The 23,839-nt window shown below is 45.0% G+C and overlaps 1 protein-coding gene across 6 annotated transcripts in view; it reads left to right on the forward strand.

Moving 5' to 3' along the window:
• LOC100467668 (protein HIRA) overlaps window positions 1-23,839 on the forward strand; it is an 88,420-nt gene that overhangs the window by 58,859 nt on the left and 5,722 nt on the right. For 5 of the 6 annotated variants that reach the window (XM_019801111.2, XM_034642776.1, XM_011226687.3 and 2 more), the window contains 9 exons: window positions 6,470-6,674; window positions 7,046-7,150; window positions 8,387-8,535; window positions 9,736-9,897; window positions 10,497-10,555; window positions 10,968-11,073; window positions 12,897-13,019; window positions 13,517-13,680; window positions 15,826-15,914. In XM_019801111.2, coding sequence (XP_019656670.1) covers window positions 6,470-6,674; window positions 7,046-7,150; window positions 8,387-8,535; window positions 9,736-9,897; window positions 10,497-10,555; window positions 10,968-11,073; window positions 12,897-13,019; window positions 13,517-13,680; window positions 15,826-15,914 — 1,162 coding nt within the window. The remainder of the gene's footprint in view (window positions 1-6,469; window positions 6,675-7,045; window positions 7,151-8,386; window positions 8,536-9,735; window positions 9,898-10,496; window positions 10,556-10,967; window positions 11,074-12,896; window positions 13,020-13,516; window positions 13,681-15,825; window positions 15,915-23,839) is intronic. The other variant, XM_019801112.2, reaches the window with a different exon arrangement.

The following is a 23,839-nucleotide window of genomic DNA, read 5'->3' on the forward strand; positions in this document are numbered from 1 at the left end:
TAAATTCTTTATATATTTTGGATACAAATCCTTACTCAGATAATGTGATTTGCAAATAGTGTCTTCTGGTCTTGGTCTTTTCTTTTAACAGTGTGTTAGAGCAGAAATGAAGTCCTACTGAACCAAGTTTTTTCTGTCATGGATCATGCTTTTGGTATTGTACCAAACACTCATTGCCAATATGGTCAATAATATTGTAATAACTTTGTATGGTGACAGATGGTAACTACACTTAACCGTGGTAAACACTGTAATGTAAAAATTAAGTAAATTTGCCAAACCCAGGCTCAACTAGACTTCCTACCATGTTTTCTTCTAAGTTCTCCTTTTATAAAAGGTTTGCGTTTTACACTTAGATATATGATCCATTTTGAGTTAATTTTTGTGGGAGATGTAAGGTATGTGTCTAGATTCCATTTTTGCATGTGGTTGTCCAGTTGTTTCAGCATCATTTGTTGAAAAGACTATCCTTTCTATGCCTTTGCCTTAATCAAAGATCACTTGACTATATTTGTATGGATCTATTTCTAGGTCTTTTATCTTTCCATATAAACTTTAGAATCAGTTTTTCAATATATACAATATAATTTCCTGGGACTTGTATTGGGATTCCATTTAATCTCTAGATCAAGTTATGAAAAATTGACATCTTAACAATATTGAGTCTTCTGGGGCGCCTGGGTGGCTCAGTTGGTTAAGCGTCTGCCTTCAACTCAGGTTATGATCTCAGGGTCCTGGGATTGATCCCCGCATCAGGCTTCCTGTTCAGTACAGAGTCTGCTTCTCCCTCTGCCTCTGCTCCTCCCCCGCTTATGCGCTCTCTCTCCCCCTCTCTCTCTCAAATAAATAAAATCATTAAAAAAATAAACTTTAAAAAATATATATGAGTCTTCTTATCCATAAACATAGACTATGTCCATCTATGTAGATCTCTGATTTCTTTCATCAGAGTTTTATAGTTTTCTCATATGGAATTTAGACATATTTCATTAGATTTATATCTAATTATTTCATTCTTTGATGCTAATGTAAATAGTATTGTTTAGAATTTCAAATACTAGTTCATTACTAGTATGTAGAAAAACAAATTGACATTTGTATATTAACTTTATATCCTACAGTCTTGCCATAATTGCTTATTAGTTCCATTTTTTGTTGTTGTCTTTGATTCTTTGAGATTTTCTACAAAGACAATTATGTCATCTGCAAATAAAGACAATTTTCTTTCTCCTTCCCAATCTTTATGCCTTTTATTTGTTTCTCTTAACTTACTGCATTAGCTAGGATTTCTAGTACTATAGTAAACAGAAGTAGTGAGAGGGAACATCCTTGCCTTCTCAGTCTTATGGGAAAGCATCTAGTGTCTCACCATTGAGTATCATGTTTGCTATAGGTCTTTTTGTGAATAACCTTTATCAAATTGAGGAAATTCTCCTCTAATCCTGGTTTGCTAAGAACCAGGATTTTTTTTTTATCATGAATGGATGTTGGGTTTTGTCAGATGCCTTTTCTGCATCTGTTTGTGTAATGGTAAGATTTTTCTTCTCTAGCTTTATTAGATGTGATGTATTACATGAATCACTTCGAATGTTGAGCTAGTATGCATATCTGGAGTAAATACCATTTGGTTGTTGTATATAATTCTTATATGTTGTTGGATTCAATTTGCTAGTATTTTGTTGAAGATTTTTGCATCTATGTGCATGAGAGATACTGGCCTATAGTTTTTTTTTTTTTCTTGTAATATCAGTATCTGGTTTTTATATTTAGGTAATACTTGCCCCATGGGTGTTAGGATTTATTTCCTCTTCTTCTCTTTTCTAGAATATATTGTAGAGAGTTGGTATAATTTCTTCCTTAAATATTTGGTAGAATTCACCAGTAAAACTGTCTGGGCCTGGTACTTTTTTTTCTTAGAAGATTGTTAATTGTTGATTCATTTTCTTTAATAGGCCTATTCAGATTAGTTATTTTTCCTTGTGTGAGTTTTAGTTGATTGGTTTTTTTTTTATTATGTTCAGTTAACCACTGTATAGTACATCATTAGTTTTTGATGTGTTCAGTGATTCATTAGTTACGTATAACATCCAGTGCATATCACAACATGTGCCCTCCTTAATACCCATCCCCTGTTCCCCCCTCCCCCCATGCTTCTCCCCTCTGAAACCCTCAGTTTGCTTCCTGGGGTCCATAGTCTCTCATGGTTCATCTGGTTTCACTCATATGTGGAACATAAACAATAGCATGGAGGACCACAGGGGAAGGGAGGGAAATCTGAAAGGGGAGAAATCAGAGAGAGAGTTGATTGTTTCTTGTTTTTGTTTTTTTCTTCAAAGAACTGGTCCATTTCATCAAAGTTATCCAATCTGTGGGTTTAGAATTATTCATAATATTTCTCTCTGTTCCTTTTATTGCCCATGGGAGCAATAGTGAAGGTCCCTTTTGCATTTCTGACATTAGTGATTTGTGTCCTCTCTTTTATTCTTGATTAGCCTGTTACAAGTTTATTTTATTGCTCTTTTCAAAGAACCAGCTTTTTATTTCATTGATTTTTCTCTGTTGTTTTCCTGTTTTGAATTTCATGGATTTCCGCTCTAATTTTTATTATTTATTTTCTTCTCCTTGCTTTATATTATTTTGCTTATTGTTCCTTTACTATTATATTACTACAATGTTATTTATTATTTATTTGCTTCTGCTTGCTCATCTTTTTCTAGTTCCTAAAGGTAAAGTTTAAATTTTTCATTTCAGGTCTTTCTTCTTTTCTAAAATATGCATTCTCGGGGAGCCTGGGTGGCTCAGTTGGGTAAGCAACCAACTCTTGATTTGGGCTCAGGTCATGATCTCAGAGTCGGGAGATTGAGCCCCACATCAGGATCTATGTTCATCGGGGAGTCTCCTTGAAGATTCCCTCTGCCCTTCCCCCCACTCTCACTCTTGCTCGCTCGCTCTCTCTGAAGTAAACATTTAAGAAAAAAATAAAAGGGGTGTCTGGGTGGCAGTCAGTTAGGTGTCTAACTCTTGGTTTTGGCTCAGGTGGTGATCTCAGGATCCTGAGATCAAGCCCTGTTTTGGGTTCCACACTCAGTGCAGAGTCCGATTAATACTCTCTCCCTCTGCCCCTCCCCCCAAAAAATAAACAAATAAATCTTTAAAAATAATTAAAATAAAATATATTCTCTGCTATAAATGTCCTTCTAAGCACTGTTTTCACTGCATCCCACAAATTTTGATAAATTACATTTTTGTTTTCATTTAATTAAATATTTTTACATTTCTCTAGAGACTTTTTTTTTTTTAAAGATTTTATTTATTTATTCGACAGAGATAGAGACAGCCAGCGAGAGAGGGAACACAAGCAGGAGGAGTGGGAAAGGAAGAAGCAGGCTCATAGTGGAAGAGCCTGACGTGGGGCTCGATCCCATAATGCTGGGATCACGCCCTGAGCCGAAGGCAGACGCTTAACCGCTGTGCCACCCAGGCGCCCCTAGAGACTTTTTTTTTGATCATATGTTGTTCAGAAGTGTGTGGTTTAATCTCCGTTTGGGAGTTTTGCAGGTATCTTTCTGTTACTATTGTCTAGTTTAATTCTGTTGTGGGCTTAAAGCATACTTTGTATGTTTTTTATCCTTTTAAATTTGTTAGAGTATGTTTTATGACCGAGAATGTGGTCTGTCCTAGTGAATATTCCATGTGATCTTGAAAAGAATGTGTATTCTGCTATTATTATGTGAAGTATCTTATAAATATCAACTAAATTCAAATGAATAATAGTACTGTTCATTTAATTAATTCCTTATTGATTTTCTGTCTGTTGGATCTGTCAGTTACTGATAGAGGTAAATGGAAATCTCCACTTATAATGGTGGAGTTGTCTAGTTCTCCTTAGGGTTCTATCAGTTTTTGCCACATGTATTTTGATGCTCTTTTGTTAGGCATGTATACATTAAGGATTGCTCTGTCTTCTTGGAAAATTGACCCTTTTATCATTATGTAATATTCCTCCTTATCTTCAGTACTTTTCCTTACTCTGGTATCCACTTTGTCTGAAATTAATATAGCTACTCCGTTTTCTTTTAATTCGAGTTAGAGTGGCATACAAACATATGCTGGAGAACTGCAAGTTTGGTTCCAGACCACCACAATAAATCGAATATTGCAATAAAGCAAGTCAGATGAATTTTTTGGTTTCCCAGTACATGTAAAAGTTGTTTATAACCTATTATAGTCTATTAAGTGTACAATAATAGCATTATATCTGAGAAAACAATGTATATATCTTAATGGAAAAAATACTTCATTGCTAAAAAGTGCTAACCATCATCTGAGCTTTCAGCAAGTCATAATCTTTTTGCTGGTGGAGGGTCTTGCCTCAATGCTAATGGCTCCTAACGGTTCAGGGTGGTGGTTGCTGAAGGTTGGGGTGGCTGTGGCAACTTTAAGGCAATGAAGTTTGCCGCATTGGTTGACTCTTCCTTTTATGAACAATTTCTCTGTAGCAATGCCATTTATACACAGGAGAACTTCTTTCAGAATTGGAGTCAGTCTCCTCAAGGCCTGCCGCTGTTTTACAGCTAAGTTTATGTAGTATTCTAAATCCTTTGTTGTCTTTTCAACAGTCTTTACAGCATCTTCTCCAGGAGTAGATTCCATCTCAAGAAACCTCTTTCTCTGCTCCTCCATGAGAAGCAATTTCTCATCCATTCAGGTTTGATCATGAGACTGCAGCAATTCAGTCACATCTTCAGGTTCCACTTCTAATTCTAGGTGTCGTGCTATTTCCACCACATCTGCAGTTACTTCCTCCACTGAAGTCTTGAACCCCTGAAAGTCATCCATGAGGGTTGGAATTTACTTCTTCCAAACTCGTGTTCATGTTGCTATTTTGACCCCTTCCTATGAATCTTGAATGTTCTTGGTGGCATCTAGATGATGAATCCTTTCCGGAAGGTTTTCCATTTACTTTGTCCAGATCCATCACAGGAATCACTATGTATGGCAGCTATAGCCTTATAAAAAGTATTTCTTCAATGATAAGACTTGAAAGTCAAAACTACTCTTGATCCGTGGCCTGCAGAACAGATGTTGTGTTAGCAGGCATGAAAACAACATCTCTATCAGAACTCTTGGGTGACCAGGTGTATTGGCAATGAGCAGTAATATTTTTAAAGGAATCTTTTTCTGAGCAGTAGGTCTCAACGGTGAGCTTAAAATATTTAGTAAACCATGCTGTAAGCAGATATGCTCTCATCTGGGCTTTGTTGTTCCGCTTATGTAGGGTAAGGCTGAGTAGATTTAGCGTAATTCTTAAGGCCCTAGGATTTTTGGAATGGTAAATGAGCATTGGCTTCCACTTAAAGTCACCAGCTGCATTGGCCCTAACAAGAGAGAGTCAGCCTGTCCTTTGAAGCCAAGCATTGACTTCTCCTCTCCAGCTGTGAAAGTCCTAGGATAGCTTCTACTTTTAATACAAGGCTGTTTCATGTATACTGAAAATCTGTCGTTTAGTGTAGCCACCTTCACTAATTATCTTAGCTAGATGTTCTCCATAACTTGCTGCAGATTCTGCATTAGCAGTGGAAGCTTCACCTTGCACTTTTAGTTATGGAGCTGGCTTCTTTCCTTAAACCTCATGAACCACCCTCTGCTAGCTTCGAACTAGTTATTCTACTCCTATTATACCAGAGCTCTGTTGAACTGGTGGTGAGGTTTGGGGAGAAGCATTCTATTATCTTGTGATTAAATCTTGTTGTTGTTGGATGGGTAACCCTGGGCTATGACCTTCAGAAGAATTCTTTAGCCTGGGGGGCGGGGCGCAGAGGCTAGGCTATAGTTAGTTAATTGCCCTGCCGCCAAGTCACATGGGGTCTGGTAAAGTAGTTTCCCTTGAAGGCAGACTTTTGTTAAGGAGAAGGGAACTCTGGGTGTGTTTCAGATGGTTCTTTTTCCCCTCCCCTAGCCCAAAGCACACAGGGTATATTTCCATCCTTGATCTTCACCCATGAGAGCCTGTTAGAGCTCCTGGAGGCAAAACTAACACAAGTGTGGGTACCCTCCTGCCACTGGACCCCCCCAAGAGTTTTGACTTACAAGCCAGCCCACCCTCAGCCTTCAGCAATGTACCAGTTACTTGAAGTCTTCCTACCAGTTAGGGCTCCAGGGCCTTCAGCTCCAGGTGAGCTCTGGCTTTGTGTCTTCACCTGGTATCTCCAATTTCCAGGGTGGTAGTTTGCCTTGTGACCTTACTTCTCTGATGAATCCAAGAAAAGTTGTTAATTTTCAGTTTTTCAGCTTTCCTCTTTGAGAATGGGAGTGACAACTTCCAAGCTCTTTGCGTGTTGGAGCAGAAACCAGAAGTCCGTTTTTACTATTCTTATTTATTAACTTCTGGTGATGAGTATGGATTTTATTAATTATTATAAACTTAATAGTCATATGGAGTAGGCCATGGATGTCTGTGTTTGTGCAGGTTGAAAGAGCAGAACCTTGTGAAAGAACTGAGGCCCCGGGACCTCCTGGAGAGCAGCAGTGACAGCGACGAAAAGGTCCCTGTGGCCAAGCCCTCCTCACTGTCCAAGCGAAAACTGGAGCTTGAGGTGGAAACAGTGGAAAAGAAGAAAAAAGGGCGGCCTCGGAAGGACTCTCGGCTCATGCCTGTGTCTCTGTCTGTCCAGGTGAGGCCAGCAGGCCCATGCAGTCTCCCCCAGCCCACCTCACGAGCTCAGTGCCGGAATCCGCACGTGCCCGAGTGTGATAAGAGAGGCCGTGAATGCCACTGTGTGCCTGATCAGTGTGGGAACAGTTGGCATAGACGTGCAGGCCCCCAACATCTGTCCTCAGCCCATTCAGAGTCCTTGAGCAGTTCCCTGGGGTCAGCTCATCTGGAAAGTGGGGGTCTTTATAGCATTCATCTGCACTTTCACCCTCACAGAGTAGGCGGAAATGCCTGGGGAACAGGCCTGGCCTCGCCACTGGGTGACTCACCTTTACCTGACGTTGCCCTACGGTGCTGGGGCGGGGCTCAGAGACATTTCTGCTCTTGCAGTCCCCAGCTGCCCTGACCGCAGAGAAGGACGCCGTGTGTTTGTCTGTACCAGCACCTGCACTGAAACTGCCCATGCCAGGCCCCCAGAGAGCGTTCACCCTCCAGGTGAGCAGGCTTCCTACCTCTGCACACTCTCTCCATCCTCCCCCTCTGTGTAAACCCTGAATTGTCACTGACTTAGGGCTGCTTTTCTCCATCACTTTCTGGGGGAAGTTGTAGTTAATTAGGGCCAGATCACTAGCCTCTTCCCCGGGGGCTTCCTTGTTGCCTCCACCTCACATTTCTCTCCTCTATAGTTTGCTCTTACAGTCCTGCTGCCATCTTCTGGATGGCCAGCTCCTTCAAAACTTGTCTCAGATATTCCTTCTGGAAGCCTCCTTGAACTCCACACTCAGCCCTGGGCACCCTCAGGCTTGGTGCAGTTGGACTGCACGGTAATGGCCTATATCCTAACCAGCTTGCTGGCCCTGTCCCCTTCCCAGGACCCAGCAGAGTCATCATCAGGGCTATTTGAGTTCTTGGAGTAGAAACTTATGACCATGTGCTTGTTCAAAACACAGCTCTAGAACAAAGAATCCTTTATGGCTGGAGGCCTTCCATTCATTCTGTCTAGCACCTGACTTTGGACATGCCATAGGTTCATGCCTGTTGCTTCTCAACTCAGGTGCACATTCTCAGGAAACCTAGGACCCCACATGCAGGTTACTTTCCACTGGGCACACACTGCCCCAGGCAGGCTGTTCCTCATGGGACACCAGAGAGCCAATGGCAGCCCTTCCCACTACAAGTCTTTCTGGGCCTAAGGATAGGGACCTGCATCATTTGTTCCTGTTGCTGTTGGGCGTGAAGACAGACAACCCCCTCCCAAACTCTAGCCATGGCTGCCCCCAACCCCCACCCAGGACCTTTACCACTGAGTGCTGCTTGGGGCTGTTCTTGGTTTCCGGGGGTCGATGAAGGGCCCTATCTCCTAGTCATATTCAACCCTCTGCCCCAGCTCACCCACTTTTGTGGCCACACGAGTGCAAACTGTTGAGCTGTTCTGCCTGGGTTTTCCATATGGGGATATCCAGTCTGTCAGCTCCTTAGGCATGAGAGATGAGGCTGAGCAAGCTCCCAGCCCTCTCCCTGCCCTGGGGGTCACACATCCAGCTGCCTGGCCTTCTTGTCCCACCTTGTTACTGCACACAGCACCACCCTACTGTTTACTCGCCAGTTCTGTCTGCCTCTCTGTCTTCCTCCTGGTTTGGGGCCTCTGATCATCTCACCTGTCACATGACTCAAGTCTCAGTGGACCCACCATCACCTGAAAAGACATTGTGTTTGTTTTCCTCCGCCCAGGTGAGCTCGGATCCCTCCATGTACATTGAGGTGGAGAATGAAGTGACTGCCGTTGGGGGTGTGAAGCTAAGTCGTTTGAAGTGTAACCGGGAAGGGAAGGAGTGGGAGACGGTACTCACCAGCCGGATCCTCACTGCTGCCGGCAGCTGGTAAGGGCAAGGGTCTTTGCCTAGCCCAGCTTTTAATGTCAGGCAAGCACCATGTGTTGTGCTGTGTGACCCTGTTACTGTCTGAGGCAGGAGGCATTGCCCTACATGCTAGCTTCCAGAAGCCTGTACCATGCCTTGGCCTAGGCTAAGAATGTGCATGTCTTTTCAGTCCCCACAAGACCTAATACAGTCAACATCATTATCACCATCATGTCATAGGTGGGGAAACTGTCTTAGAGGGTCAATCAAGGTAGGATTTCTACCCAGATGTTCTGATTTTCTTATCTGGCCAGATTGCTGAAGTCTCAGGTTCCAGGCTGAGCTCTGCCTGGCTCTCTCTGACATGGGATGATTCTTTCTCTGGACCCCAGATTCTCATCTAGGGAAGTCAGGATGGATTTGATTGTCCTGTGAGTCCCCAGCCCAGCCCTCTCCATATTCTGCACTTTGAGGGGAGAACTTTATTCAGTGGTTAGTCCCCCTGTGTCTTCCCATGGACTTCCAGGCCACAATCCCCTAGGACTGTTTTGACATATGCTTGATCTGGAAGGAGGACCAGCATTTTCCTCAGGTGCCTATTGAGGCGTAGGGCCTCCAGTCAGGACCATGTATTTGATACTCTTAAATGGATTTTACAAAGATAATTGGCTTAGATACAGTCACTTTAACTAGACCCTTAATCAGTTATCATGAGGCTACATGTAAAATGCTTTCATAGTGTCTGTGAGTACTTGGCCTTCCATCTTAGGTCAAGGTTCCCATGGGCCCTGAGTGAGTGCATGGTGTTGCACCTAGAAGGAACCATCATTCTGTTCCTCCTTTTCATTCTCTGCCAAGATGAGCAAACTGAACTTCCCGATCCCAGGCACCCACAAAGGGCAAATAGACCTGTGTGCTCGGTGTTGCTCTGGGCTCCCCCCCTGGATTAGCATTAGTGTGAGCTCAGAAAAGCTCAAGCAGCCCCTGAAGGGAAAGAGAACACATTCTCTTTAATCAGAGGTCTCATTTAGGCTAGGCTGTGTCGGCCCTACTGCCCCGGTCCTTGGACAAGCCCTTGCCTGCCTCTCCCTTTGCTGCACCCGCTCAGAGGAAGACCGCAGCAGGCACGGGGCAGGCACAGAGGGAAGGCTCTGCATTTCAAGGCTGCTGCCTCTGCCATAGCTCACGATGATCATGACTCCTGTCCCCCTGCCTTTTCAGTGATGTGGTATGTGTCGCCTGTGAAAAGAGGATGCTGTCCGTGTTCTCCGCCTGTGGTCGCCGCCTCCTCCCTCCCATCCTCCTGCCGTCCCCAATCTCCACTTTGCACTGCACGGGCTCCTATGTCATGGCGCTCACTGCTGCAGCCACGTTGTCTGTCTGGTGAGTGACAGACCCAGGGTGGGGCGGGCTCCAAGCTGGATGGGATGGGGCTGTGCAGGTCCCCTCTCACTGCAGGGGTAGGGAAGGCAGCAAAGGAGGTCACTCAGCAGACATGTCCTTGGGCCCTGCCGGCCTGGGCATCTTAACGCCCAAGGCAGCCTGAGCAGTTAGTCACACATTGCTTGTGATCGCCACCGACGTTGGGGGAGGGAGAGTATGCAATGGAAGTGGCGCAGGGTGCCTGCCCCTGCTGTCATCCTTATAGAGCAAACCTCATGACAGATCACAATGCCTAATTGCATGTGCCAGGGTCCAGAAAGGGGATCTTAGCTGCCAGAGCATGGCCACGCTTCTCCCCAAATTGGTATGGTGTTAGTGGCAGACCCCACTACTCTGTTGCCTAGGCCCTCTGCCATAGACTTGTGCAGAGATAGCATATGACACATGGGGAGTGGAAGCCACTTCCAGCGCAGAGCCCCTCTCCTGGAAGCAAAGGCTGGGTGTGTACCAGGGACCATGGAGTGGGGTCTGATCACCGAGGCACATTCTAATGCTTTTACCCCAGTTGCAGAGTAAGCTGTTCCCTCTCTCCCTCCTAGGGATGTTCACAGACAGGTGGTTGTGGTGAAAGAAGAATCTCTACACTCCATCTTGGCAGGTAACCTCAGCAGTAGACCACCCCCTTTTTCCCTGGGGTGGGGGCAGGGCATGCCAGGGCAGGGCAGCTTGGGTTCCTGACGTGAAAGGACCCTTTTCATCCTAGATGGAGAACCAAGCTCTGGGCCCAGCCTGAGGCATTTTGTGTTATAGGGGATGTCGTTATGTTGTAGGGAGATGCATTCTCTCTAGGGGCATATTTGAATGGATCCCTGAGAGGGGACGAACAGCCTATGGATGGCAGTGAGACCAGTATGCGAAGAGTAGAGCAGTGACTGCCTAGTTATGCGTCAGTGTTAAGACACCTGTTGCTGGGACTGTGGGAGCTGTGGTTTGCATTTCTACTTAGGTGCATCTGTGGGCATCTGCTGATCAGAACGCACCCAGAACCCATTCTTGTGCTGTCTCCCCAGGAAGTGACATGACAGTGTCACAGATCTTGCTGACACAGCATGGAATCCCAGTGATGAACCTGTCTGATGGGAAGGCATACTGCTTTAATCCGTCACTTTCTACATGGTAAGTAAGCCAGCTCCTGGCCCTGCCCTTCTGGGAGTGTCCACCTAAGCTGGAACAAAAGCAGTCAGGCCTCCCTGGCCCGGCTTCAAGCCCTGGAGTAGATGCCATGGTGGCAGCCCTGCTGGGCTCTGTCCACTAGAGAAGAAAGAGGGCTCAAACCCACCAGTACAGGCCCTGTCCCTGTCGGCAAGGGTGCTTTCCTTCCAATACACTGTTTTCTGGGGTCACTTTATTTGGAACAAGCATTTGAAAATTCTTATGGTTGTCTCCTTAGCCATTGTCAGCCTAGGTGACTTGGCTTCACAACAACTTCACCACCATTCCTCAATTTTTGTAGCTTAGCAGGAGCTAAGTAGCACTTCTGGCTGACTTTGTGAATTAGTAAGGTTGCACAGTCACTCACCATGTGTCATGGTCTGTGTCTTTCCTCAGCCTGTTTTAGAGTTTGAAGCCCATTTCTGTGTTTGTAAAATCTTTTTTTACAAGATTTTACAAGATTTTTACAAGATTTTAATCCAGACGTGTGAAGTGTGTACGTTGTGTACCGGCTAGTCAGAAATTCTTTTCTTCTGCCTGCACCTTTGATCCTTCATACCCAAACCAGCTGCCTTCCAGCCCTCTTCTGTTAAGAGTTGCCAGGCACAAGTTTATCCTCCCATTGAGATTTCTTTCTTGAGTTTAAAAAAAAAAGGCGGGGGGGGGTGCGCAGGCACTGCGCCTGGCTGGCTCAGTCATTAAAGCATACAACTCTTTATCTCATGGTTGTAATTTCGCACCCCACGTTGGCTGTAGAGATTACTTAAAAATAAAATCTTCGGGGGCGCCTGGGTAGCGCAGTTGTTAACCGTCTGCCTTCAGCTCAGGGCGTGATCCCGGCGTTCCAGGATCGAGTCCCACATCGGGCTCCTCCGCTGGGAGCTTGCTTCTTCCTCTCCCACTCCCCTGCTGTGTTCCCTCTCTCGCTGGCTGTCTCTCTGTCACATAAATAAAAAAAATAATAAAATCTTTAAAATAAAATAAAATAAAATCTTTGGGGCGCCTGGGTGGCTCAGTCATTAAGTGTCTGCCTTTGGCTCAGGCGTGATCCCGGCGTTAAGGGATCGAGCCCCCCATACAGGCTCCTCCACTGGGAGCCTGCTTCTTCCTCTCCCACTGCCCCCTGCTTGTGTTTCCTTTCTCACTGGCTGTCTCTTTCTCTGTTAAGTAAATAAATAAAATCTTTTAAAAAAATAAATAAATAAAATCTTAAAAAAACCCTCCCCATTCCCAGCTCTTCCAAGTTGCAAACTTGTATATTTTATGTGATTACTGTAATAATGGAAACAGGCTGATTATTTAAGAAAGGAAATGTTGGCTCGGTATTTTACAAAGGCATCCAACTATTTTTAAAGTGTGGCTAGAATGTTTTCAACAAAAATGTGAAAGGTCCAGAGAAGGTGAAGAGCTGACTGCTTGGGATGCTACAGAAGTTCGGGAAGGCTAGAGTATGGCATTCCTGGAAGCTTCCAAGGGCTGGGCCTTGTGGGCCCCAGGCAAGTGGGCATCCTGTGCACACTTCATACACAGGCCCCTGTCCTCAAGTTCTGAGACCATGGAGTTCAAGTGGTCCCAGTGAGAGCCCTGTTGATGACCTTCACCGTCACTGATTTTGCCTTATGAAACCTGTCCCAGAGGGCCCTGTGGAGAGAATGCAGTGGTACTCAGCCTCTGCTAGCACTCTGGCAGGGAGTCATGTGGTGCCTGCTCCTTGGCGGCCTCACCGCCAGCCTTTCTGGTGGAATGTCTGGTTTTTCTGACCTCTGCTCCTACTGTTGCCTCCCCAGGAACCTGGTTTCTGACAAGCAGGACTCCCTGGCCCAGTGTGCGGACTTCAGGAGCAGCCTGCCTCCCCAGGACGCCATGCTGTGCTCCGGACCTTTAGCCATAGTCCAGGGCCGTGCCTCCACGTAGGTGACCCAAGTGCTGCGGGCGGTGGCCAGGTCATGCAAGCACAGTCCCACCCAGGCCTGCTCTCTGACTGCCCAACCCCTATGCCTAGCTCCTGCTTAGCACAAGGAGGCTCAAGGGTGCCAAGGGTTGTGGGCCCACATTGGGTAATATCTCAGGGTGCTAGGTCACAAGCCCTGTCACTTCAGGGCACAGATGGCAGTCTGAGGTGCTATGAGTCATGGACACTACAATGGGCAGTATTTCGGGTCGGGGGGAGTGAGCTGCTGACCTGTCACCTTGGGCCTAGATAGAGGAGGTACAGGGTGGGATACACGTGGGATGCTAGAGTGGCCAGGAAGCCTGTGGCTGGGACATGGGGATAGGTTAACCAGCATGGAGTCTGACACCTGCCCCTTCACTGGCTCCTCACTGGTGCCCAGGGTGTCGCGGTAGCAGCCTCTTGACCCATGCATTACCCACTGCCTCATGATGTTTGCTCTGCCGGTCTCTGCAGTTCGGGAAGACAGGCAGCGCGGCTCTTCTCCGTGCCTCATGTAGTGCAGCAGGAGACCACCCTGGCCTACCTGGAGAATCAGGTTGCGGCGGCACTCACCCTGCAGTCCAGCCATGAGTACCGCCATTGGCTCCTCCTCTACGCTCGGTACCTTGTGAACGAAGGTGAGGTTTCTGCTGGCCCTTCCATCTTCCTGGGCCTGACTCAATTTCTGTCCCAACATGACCCTCCTGCAAGCCCATGAATCAAGGCAGAGATGCAGTGGCCTAGGGCTCTCTGCAGTCTCCTTCCTTCCAGTCTCCTATGTTGACCCCCAGAGGCCTTGGCCTCCTGCTTCCCCATTAACCAGACAGCGCTCAGCCCCCATCTCTTAGCCTGAGCTGTAATTAAGGCAGCTCGGCAGGCATCCAGCCCATTTTAGGCTCTGAGGCCCTGAATCTGGTAGGCCCTGACGGCCAGGAGGATTGGCAGCGGGAGGGGGTGGTGGCGCAGGATGCTCAGATAGACATGCTCCAAAGGAGCAGACAAGATGCTCACACCCTGCCCTCCATCACACCCTGGATCTTCAGTGGTCAGCCAGGCACCCCAGGGAAGGGTATCTTCCGGCAGTATCCAGTGAGCCTGCATTTCTCTTCCTCCATGCCCCTCCTGCCCTGGAAGGGCCAGCCTGTCGAGCATCTCCCCATGGCCTTCCAGCCTAGCTTTCCCTGCCAGCACTTCTGTCCCCTCCCCAGTATCTCCCCCACCACCTCCTTTTCCCCTTTTGGCCAAGCAGAAAGCTAGGTAAGTTGGAAGAGGTGGCCATCCTGTTCTCAGGGCAACCTCCAGTAAAGAGCCTTTCAACTCTTTGCTAGGCAGGTGTGGGGTTGTTTCTTACCAGCCTTCCTCCTCCCTGAGCTTGGCCTCCAGGGTTGTGGCTTGGGAACCAGCCCTCCCAAAACTCCCTGTGTTACCACACAACTCTAGGCCTGGTCACAGAATAGCCTTCCCCACAGCCTATCCTGGCCTTCCTGCTTTGCTTTTGACAACACCCTCCCTCTTTTGTTTATAATGTCGAGTACAAAAAAGAGAAAAACGTGCTGAACCCCCCTACAAATGTCACTCCCAGAACTCAAACATGTCACATTGCCTCTGATGACATAACTATGTCTATATATACACATCTGATGATAACAGGCATGGCTGACCAACTTGAAGTCCCTCGCCCCTCCCCAGCAGACTCCAAACATGAGTTTAATTTTCCTCTTCCTGCCAAGTCTGTGTGGTTGCCCAGCCTGTGTGGTCACTGACTCTTCTAAATACTCAATCTTCCCAAGCCCATACCTTTGCTGGGGTGCTCCTGTCACATCTGGGCCTCATACCCCATTCCACTGGGGAGACTTCTCCTCTGGCTCCTCTAATTTGCTTCATCCTGGGTATTGATCAGGACTCAATCCTGATGCCCTGCACAAAGTCGCTGCCTCCTTGGGGGCCTGCATCAGTTTGTGGGATCACTTCTACCACTTGCTTCTCTTTCTCCATCTTCTACACGTCTGTTCCTGCGTCCATACACAAGTCACCTCCATTCTCTCTCTGGCTTCCTCGACCATAAAAGGACTCAAATTGTAAAGGGAGACCCCTCTCACTTCTAAAATTCCTCAGATTCCAGCATCACCGTCTTATTCTCTACCCTCATCTTTGGGTGATTTCATCATTCCCTGTGGCTTCAGCTGCCGCCAGTGCTGACAGGCCCCCAGATTCTGCCACCAGCACTTCTGGCACTCCACGTGGCTGTGCCATAACTCATGAGTTGCCAGGCCCGTGACTGCTTCTCCTGTCTTCTCCACTCTGTCACCACCTCCTCAGCCTACATTCATACCCTTGCCATCTCTTACCTCCTGAAGGCTGCCTCCTGACCCTGCTGATCTCCTCTCACTACCAACCTATCTTCTCTGAAACAAATCTGCCTAGCCCACTCCCCTCCTTCCACGATTCCTACGTTTTCCCATCACCTTGGGGAGTTTGTCCCAGAGCTGGCCACATCTCATTTTTCCCACAGGCCCAGCACACAGAGGGGCTGCTGTATTATATGCTGTTGAGGGAGTGGGTTCGTGAGTGAGAATCTGTCATTATGGATCTCAGTGCCCCAAACTGAGAGATGTGCAAGAGGCATTCTGCCCAAAGCAGGCAATAAAATAAACATTTGTTCAACCTGGTTTGATATACACAACAACTTAGCATATTCTTGATTTTTTATTTCTTTTTGTAATGTGTTCCTATTTCTGTTTTGTTTTGTTGTTTTGTTTTGTTTTGTTTTTTTCCGTAATTAGGGTTTGAATACCGACTCCGAGAAATATGCAAGGACTTACTGGGTCCGGTTCACTACTCCACTGGAAGCCAGTGGGAGTCAACGGTAGTGGTAGGTGCTGCTTTCATTCTTGCCACAAGAATTCTATCTTGAAAAGTGAAAGTGGAGATGAAAAATAAGCAAAGTGCTTTGAAATTCTTCCCCATTAGACTTCTTGAGCTCACCGCCTTAGGGCCCCAGCATCAGTGAGAGGATGAGATGCGAGCACTGCACTGCCAGGCAGCAGCTGGGCCCTCGGCAACAGGGGCCTAGGGAGTGCTCAGCCATGCGCGCACCTGTGCTGAGGACAGTTGCCTGCCGGGGCCTGTGGGTTTGTTCAGTAGAGAAGGTGAAAGAACCTTCCCTGCCTTCATGGAGCTCCCAGTCTGATAGGCAGACGAAGCAAGGAAGCAATTCAATCAACAAGATAGTTTTAGACTATGGGTTATACTCTGCCCAGAAATAAGCAGAGCAATCAGATGAGGGTGCCTGGGAATGAGTGGCCAGGGAAGACATTGGAAGGGTCTTTCAGAATAAAACCTAGGGATGAGAATGCTCCAGCTCTGCCGAGACCTGGAGGTCTCTTGGTAGAAGTGATAGTGAGTGCACACCGGGCGTGGTACATAGAGGCCACTGTGGCTGCAGCATAGTAGGCAAAGGAAAGGGTGGTATGAGATGAGGTGAGACAGATGGGCAGGAAGGAGCATTGTGATCTTGTGAGGAGCTGGAACTTTTGGAGGAGTTTGTAACATGACATCGGTTAGCAGGGGTGATGTGAACTGACGTAGGAAAGCAGTCAGGGCTTGTTTTCACAGCAGTCCTGGCAATAGACGAAGGTGACTTGGATCGGTGTGATGGCCACGGGGAAGGGAAAGGAGACAGATTCAAGTTGTATTTTGGAGGCAGACCCAACAAGACTTGGTTGGTGGATGGGTGGATATGGAATAGATTAAGAGACAGAGAATAATGAACATGCATACAGTCGCCTCCAAATTTTTTGGCTTGTACATGTGCCTGCTAGTGCCTTGAAAGGAATGGGCTGGTGAGGGATGGGGGTTGTGAATAGAAGTTAGTTAGCTTCCCTGCTCCATGCAGTCACTGAGCAAATACTGATGGAGCGCCTGCTCTTGCCAGCCACGGGACAGTGAGCAGTGAACAAAGCTAACGGGCCCCACCTTCTTAGGTCTACGTTCTTGCGCAGAGAAGCAGATCTAAACAGCTGAGCAAGTACATGAATTGTGTTGGTGGGGGTGGGTGCTGTGAACAAACATGAAGTGGCCAGGGGGATACTGGCAGGATGCTGTTTTATATTGAATAACCAAGGAAGTCTTACCTAACTGAGCAGAGACCAGAAAAGGTGAGGGGCAAAGCCCCACAGATATTTGGGGGAAGAACATCCAGACAGAGAGAACAGCAAGTCCAAAGGCCCTGAGATGGAAGGGCTTGAGGTGTGAAAAGAGTAACCAAGCAGAATAGCAGTGGGAGGGTGAAAGGGTGCGTTGCAGTCAGGAAGGTTGGAGGGTCAGAGCTCACGGGCTCCGCAGGCCTTGGTGTGTGATTGGCCTGTGTGTTTTATTTGATTTTTATTTTGTTGCAATAGATCTTAATTTGGTTGGTTACTAGAATCCTAACTTCAAAGTCCCATTCCCCTTACATCTTTGAAGGTATGGCACCACAGACTTTTAACATCCACTGTTGTTGCCAAAATCTCTGCTGCAAATCTGATTTCCATTGCTGTGTATGTTCTTTTGGCTCCCTCTCTTGTTGTTTTGAAGTTTCACAAAGCTCAGAGTCTGTTTCTTTCATTCATTCTGTGGATTTTACTTGGTTCTCTTATTCAGTTATATCTTCCCTTCCATTTTCCCCATCATCAGAGAGATGTAACGTCCTCTCTTTTTAAAATCTGCTGTATCCAGGGCGCCTGGGTGGTGCGGTCGTTAAGCGTCTGCCTTCGGCTCAGGGCGTGATCCCAGCGTTCTGGGATCGAGCCCCACATCAGGCTCTTCTGCTAGGAGCCTGCTTCTTCCTCTCCCACTCCCCCTGCTTGTGTTCTCTCTCTCACTGGCTGTCTGTCTCTGTCAAATAAATAAATAAAATCTTTAAAAAAAAAAATCTGTATCCTTTTATATAGTTTCAGTTCTCCCCTCAAATTTTCAATTTAGTCTTTTATGTGCCTGAGCATAGTAAGCTTAGTTATTTTAAATTTGTATGTCTGATAGTTCTGCTATTGGGAGCCCTTGTGGATCTGTTTCTATGGCCTGTCTCTGGTGGTTCTCTTTTATATTATCTTATTTCCTTACATGCCTCATTATTGTTAACTATCTGCTGGACATGTTGTTTGAAAATTTATTTGTAGAAATGGTTTGAGCCCTCAGGTGATGTTACCTTCTTTCACAGAGTACTTTTATTTGCTGTTGCCAGTCCTTGAGGCACCAGCACTGCAGAGTCCCCTCAACCCAGTTCAGGGATTGAGGTTTTTCTGACTGTCTTATGATTCAAAGCCAGACACTCATTTGTGCAGGGGCTGGTTTACTTCCAGTTTACCCTTATTCTAGGGTACATCCCTTTGGGGTGTCAGCACAAGGAGGGATGACTTACCAGGAATCCCCACTTTTCATTTGGGCCCCTGCTTTGGTCCCCCTAGGCCCTCAAGTCTGACAGAATCTTGCTCAGCCTCTTTCTCATCAATAAATGTTCCCAAGGCAAGGGCACCCCTCTCTGAATTTCTACCTTCGCCACATCCCAGCTCAACTGTAGGTCACTAGCACATTAGCTCCCTGAGGTCTATTTCTGTTTGTGTACCTTGGTCCCATGTCCTCAACAGGAAGGGTGGTTCTGAATTACCAGTAAGAGGAAAGCTGTTTTCCTAGCACACGTCACCTCCAGGGTATCCTGACAGGATGTCTTCTCGGGTGGGAGATAGGTCAGCATATGCCTGACCAGTCTTTCCCCTGGCCAGGTTGTAGAGCTTCACTCTGTGATCCAGCTGCCACTCTGGGAGCCTTAACCCAAGACATCAGCTGGAGCTCTACATAGAAGTTTTCTGTCTCAGCCTGAAAGCAAGAATGCTAGGCAAACATGGTGCAGATGGAAGGAGGCACAAACAGGCCACAAGTTATTAGCCATGTGCTCTTTTCTCCCTCTCCTTCCTCCTGCTGGTTCTTGCCAACTCCCAGCAGGACACCTCTTTGGAGCTTTGCCCAGAAGAGCCTGGGGCTCCTTTCCCAGGAGTACCACCAGTGTGGTCCCATCTGCTTTTCACCTTCTGTAAACTACCTAACGTAGCTAGTCTGCTCATGGTCCCTGGTGTCTATGACAAATTCTTTCAACTGCGGGTAAATGATACTTCCGATGGTGGCTGAAATAGTTGTTGTTGTTGTTGTTTTCTCTCCTCCAAATAAGTCATTTGGAGGTAGGTGGCACACTATATCTCTGTGACTGTCTTGACCTTTAACCTCATGGTCACAAGGTAGCTTTCATATCCAAGTTCGAGGAAAGAGGAGAGGGGGAAACCAATACCAGCAACATCTACCATTCTTAACCGGAAAAAGAAAAGCTCTCCCAAAGGCTAGTCTGTGACTCACAGGCAACCAGCAAATCACTTGACCACTGCCGTTGCAAGGTAGTCTGGGGAAGTGAGCAGTAAAGCATATGTATGAGAAGAGCTCTTAGGGCAGGTGTGGACATAGCCAACTTCTGATGTCTGCCACATTCCCTCCTGACTTCAGCACTATGCTGAATTTATTCCTTTTTTTTTTTTAACTTTTTTACTATCTCTTTATCTAGATATTGAGGGCAAGTTTGAGTATGAGCACTCTGCTCTCTTGTTGAGTTTCTTCATGAACACTTTTATGTTAAGAATTGATCATTCAAATGGAACTGGTTCTCAGGGTGGCTGGGAGAATGGAGCAGTAGATGGAAGATGGATTAGAACCAGCAGTGCTGACTCAGCAGCCCTCCCAAGAGGCTTATTAGTAAGCATCATTTAGTGTATTTAAGAGCCACTTACACTTCTTTTTTTTTGAACTGTTGCAATACTTTGTTGTCATGTGTTTTTCTTAATGCTTTATATATTGGGAAATTACTCTTTGTGATACAAGCTATCAGTTTGCTTCAGGAGACCCCAAAGGTCCAGGCTTCTTTCCCTCAAAGATCATGGCTCAGATATATGGGAGGGAGACAGGAAGCCAAGGGTTGGGCCACTAAGCAATCATCCTTCAGGTGCCTGAGTTCTTTGCTGGCCACTGTCTTCCCAGCCAGATCCTGCTTTCGGAAGCCTCCCCCTGCCAGTCTTCACGGTAAGACCTATGACAATGGCCAGACATGTGGTGATGAGCTATGTCCTAGGCTGCTGCCTTAAACAGTAGGGAGGCAGACAGAGAGCCCAGAGTGGGAGGTGGTACTTTGTGGCAGTTGGTATTGACACCAGCCTTCAGGTCAGAGGGCAGATCTTCTTGTAGCTTGCCCCTGGTGCCACAGGCAGGCAGAATTTCTGCTTCGTTTATAGCAGTTTACTTCATCCCCTTTCATTTTTTAATTAAATTTTTCAGTTTTTTAATTTTAAATTTTATTTTGGATGGTAATATAGTCACATAGTTCAAAAATTAAAAGGTATAATAGTTTTGAAATAAGTTTGGGGGGGGTTGGTTTTGGTTGTTTTGTTTATTGTGGTCTTTTTACTTACATTTATTTTATGCAGAATTTACTCCCAGGCCGTAAGTTTTTGTCTCTTCATTTTCTTCTGGGACATCTTTTTCTTCCGTGCAACCTCCTCTTCCGGTTCAGAAACGATCTGCTCTTTTTCAGTAGGGATCATCTCTGTGGCAGGGAGGGCTCATGAACAGGTTAATCCGAACATGCATGCACTCTGTAAGTTCTCACCACATCTTGGGGGTTTTGTTCACTTGGATATGCTCAATGACCAGAGAATCTACATCGAAACCCTTAAGTTCAGCATTACTCTGAATTTTTAAGCATGTGCAATAAAAATTCAGCTCTCTGTCCAGGTCACTGATGCTGCGTCCAGCCCCAGTGTTTGGTCTGAGCGCACCACCAGTGAGCTCCGCCAGTGTAGCAACAGAATGGCACACATTGCTTCTATACAGGGACATCCTTCCCATAATGTGGTGGTTTTCAGATACGCATACCTTTGATGCATTCATAAAGTGAACACAAAGCTTTGAACCTCTTGATTTGCATGATTTTGTAGGGCTTTCTGGGTCAAGTGAATAGTGAACCATTTTCAGAGGTCACCTCAGGCCTCTTACAGAAAGAGCAGAAATAAGTTTTGAAGTCAGAAGCTGTGAGGCCTCCACCTTTCATCTTCTTTTTCAAGATTCTTGTGGCTATTCAGGGTCCCTTGAGATTCCCTATGAATTTTAGGATGAATTGTCTATTTCTGTAGAAAAACACCACTAGGATTTTGATAGGGAGTACATTAAATCTGTAGATTGTTTTTGGTGTTACTGACATCTTAGCAGTGTCTTCCAATCCATGAACAAGGGTGTCTTTCCATTTACTTGTGTCTTCTTTAATTTCTTTCAGCAACATTTTGTAGTTTTCAGGGTACTAGTCTTTCACCTCCTTGGTTAAGTGTATTCCTTAAGTATTTTATTCTTCAGAAGCTATTGTAAATGGAACTATTTTCATAGTTTTCTTTTCAGAATGTTTGTTGTTGGTATATAAAAATGCAGCTGAATTTGGTGTATTGATTTCCTATTCTGCAAATTTGCTGAATTCACTTATTCTAACAGGTTTTTTTGTTGTTTTTTTTTAATAATTTTTATTTTGTTATATTAGTCACCATACAGTACATCCCCAGTTTTTGATGCAATGTTCCATGATTCATTATTTGCATATAATACCCAGTGCACCATGCGATATGTGCCCTCCTTACTACGCATCACTGGCCTATCCCATTCCCCCACCCCCTCCCCTCTGAAGCCCTCAGTTTATTCTAACAGGTTTTTTGTAGAGTCTTTAGGATTTTCTACATATAAGATGATGTCTACAAACAAAAAAGTTTACTTCTTCCTTCCCAGTTTGGATGCCTTTTATTTCTTTTTCTTGCCTCATTGTTCTGGTTAGAACTTACAGTACTATGATGAGTAGAAGTGTGAAAGCTGGCATCCTTGCCTTGCTCCTAACCTTAGAGCAAAAGCTTTCAGTCTTTTAACATTGACTGTGATGTTTTCACATATGGTCTGTATTATATTGAGGTAGTTGACTTCGGTTACTAGTTTGCTGAATGTTTTTGTAATGAAAGAGTGTTGCACTTGATCAAAAAAAATTTTTGCTTGCCTCAGTTGAAGATTGTTATTAATTCTTCTTTAAATATTTGGTAAAATTCACCTATGAAGCCATTTGGTCAGTCATAGAATCTTTTGTGTTGGGAAGTTTGTGTTTACTGATTCAGCTCCTTACGAGTTATAGATCCATTCAGATTTTTATATTTCTTCATGATGCAGTCTTGGTAGGCTGTGTGTTTCTAGGAATTTGTCCATTTTATCTAGGTTGTCCAGTTTGTTAGTGTACAATTGTTTATAGTATTCCCATATTTATAATTTTTACTTTTGTGGTATCAGTTGTAATGTCCCTTTTTCATTTCTGATTGTCATTCCGGTCTTCTCTCTTTTTTCGTAGTCCATCTAGCTAACAGTTTATCAGTTTTGATGATCTTTTCAAATTGTACATTTTGGTTTCATTATTTTCTCTATTCTTCATTTTATTTTCACTCAAATATTTGTGATTTTCTTGCTTCTGTTTGGCTTTAGCTTGCTTTTATTTTTCTAGTTTCAAAGGATGGAAGGTTCTGTTAGTGATTTGAGGTCCTACTTTGTAAATTCTTACAGCTATGAATTTCTAACAAGTGCTTTTGCTGGATCCTATATTTCTTGGTATGTTGTTTTCATTTTCATTTGTCTCAAGATAGTCTCTAATTTCCCTTGAGATTTCTTCTTGAATCATTGCTGAACAATGTGTTGTTTCATTTCCACATATTTGCAGGTTGTCCAGTTTTCCTTTAGCTTTTGATTTCTGGTTTCATTCTGTTGTGATTGGAAAAGATACTTTATGATGTCAGTCTTTTTAAACCTATTGAGATTTGTTTTGTGACCTAACATGTAGCCTCTCCTGGAGAATGTTAAATGTGCACTTGAGAAAAATGTATTCTGCTGTTGTTGGGTGGAATGTTCTATTTATGTATGTAAGGTACCATTGGTCTGTATTGTTTTTCAGGTCTTCTGGTTCCTTATTGATCTTCTATCTGGTTGTTCTATCCATTGTTGAAAATGGGATATTGAAATCTCCTACAATTATTGTAGAATTATTTTTCCTTTCAACTCAATGTTTTCTTCATATATTTAGGAGCTCTGATGTTTGGTGCATACGTTTACAGTTGTTACATCATCTTTCGTGAATTGACCCTTTTATCATTATACAATGTCCTTCTTTGTCTTTGTAACAGTTTTTGAAATAGTCTATTTCATATGATACAAATATAGCCATCTCTTCTTTATTTTGGTTACTATTTCCATGGACTATCTTTTTCTATCCTTTCATATTCAACCTATGTGTGTCCTTAGATCTAAATTGAGTTCCTTGTAGGTAGCATATAGTTTGATTCTAGTTTTTTACCCATTTTTTTAATTGGGGAGTTTAATCCATTTACATTTGAAATAATTACTGACAGGGGTGCCTGGGTGGCTCAGTCCGTTAAGCATCTAACTCTTGATTTCAGCTCAGGTCATGATCTCGGAGCTGGGAGATTGAGTCCCATGTCAGGCTCCACACCGAGCGTGGAGGCTGCTTGAGATTCTGTCTCCCTCCCTCTCCCTTTGCCCCTCCTCTCTCTCTCAAAAAAAAAATAGTAATAAAGTAATTATTGGCAGATAAATACTTAATATTTCCATTTTGTTATTTCTGTATGTTTTGTAGCTTTTTTTTTTTTAAGATTTTATTTATTTATTTGACAGAGAGAGAGAGAGAGACAGGGAGCG

Source organism: Ailuropoda melanoleuca, chromosome 14, assembly GCF_002007445.2.
Source record: "Ailuropoda melanoleuca isolate Jingjing chromosome 14, ASM200744v2, whole genome shotgun sequence".
NCBI classification, from domain to species: Eukaryota; Metazoa; Chordata; class Mammalia; order Carnivora; family Ursidae; genus Ailuropoda; species Ailuropoda melanoleuca.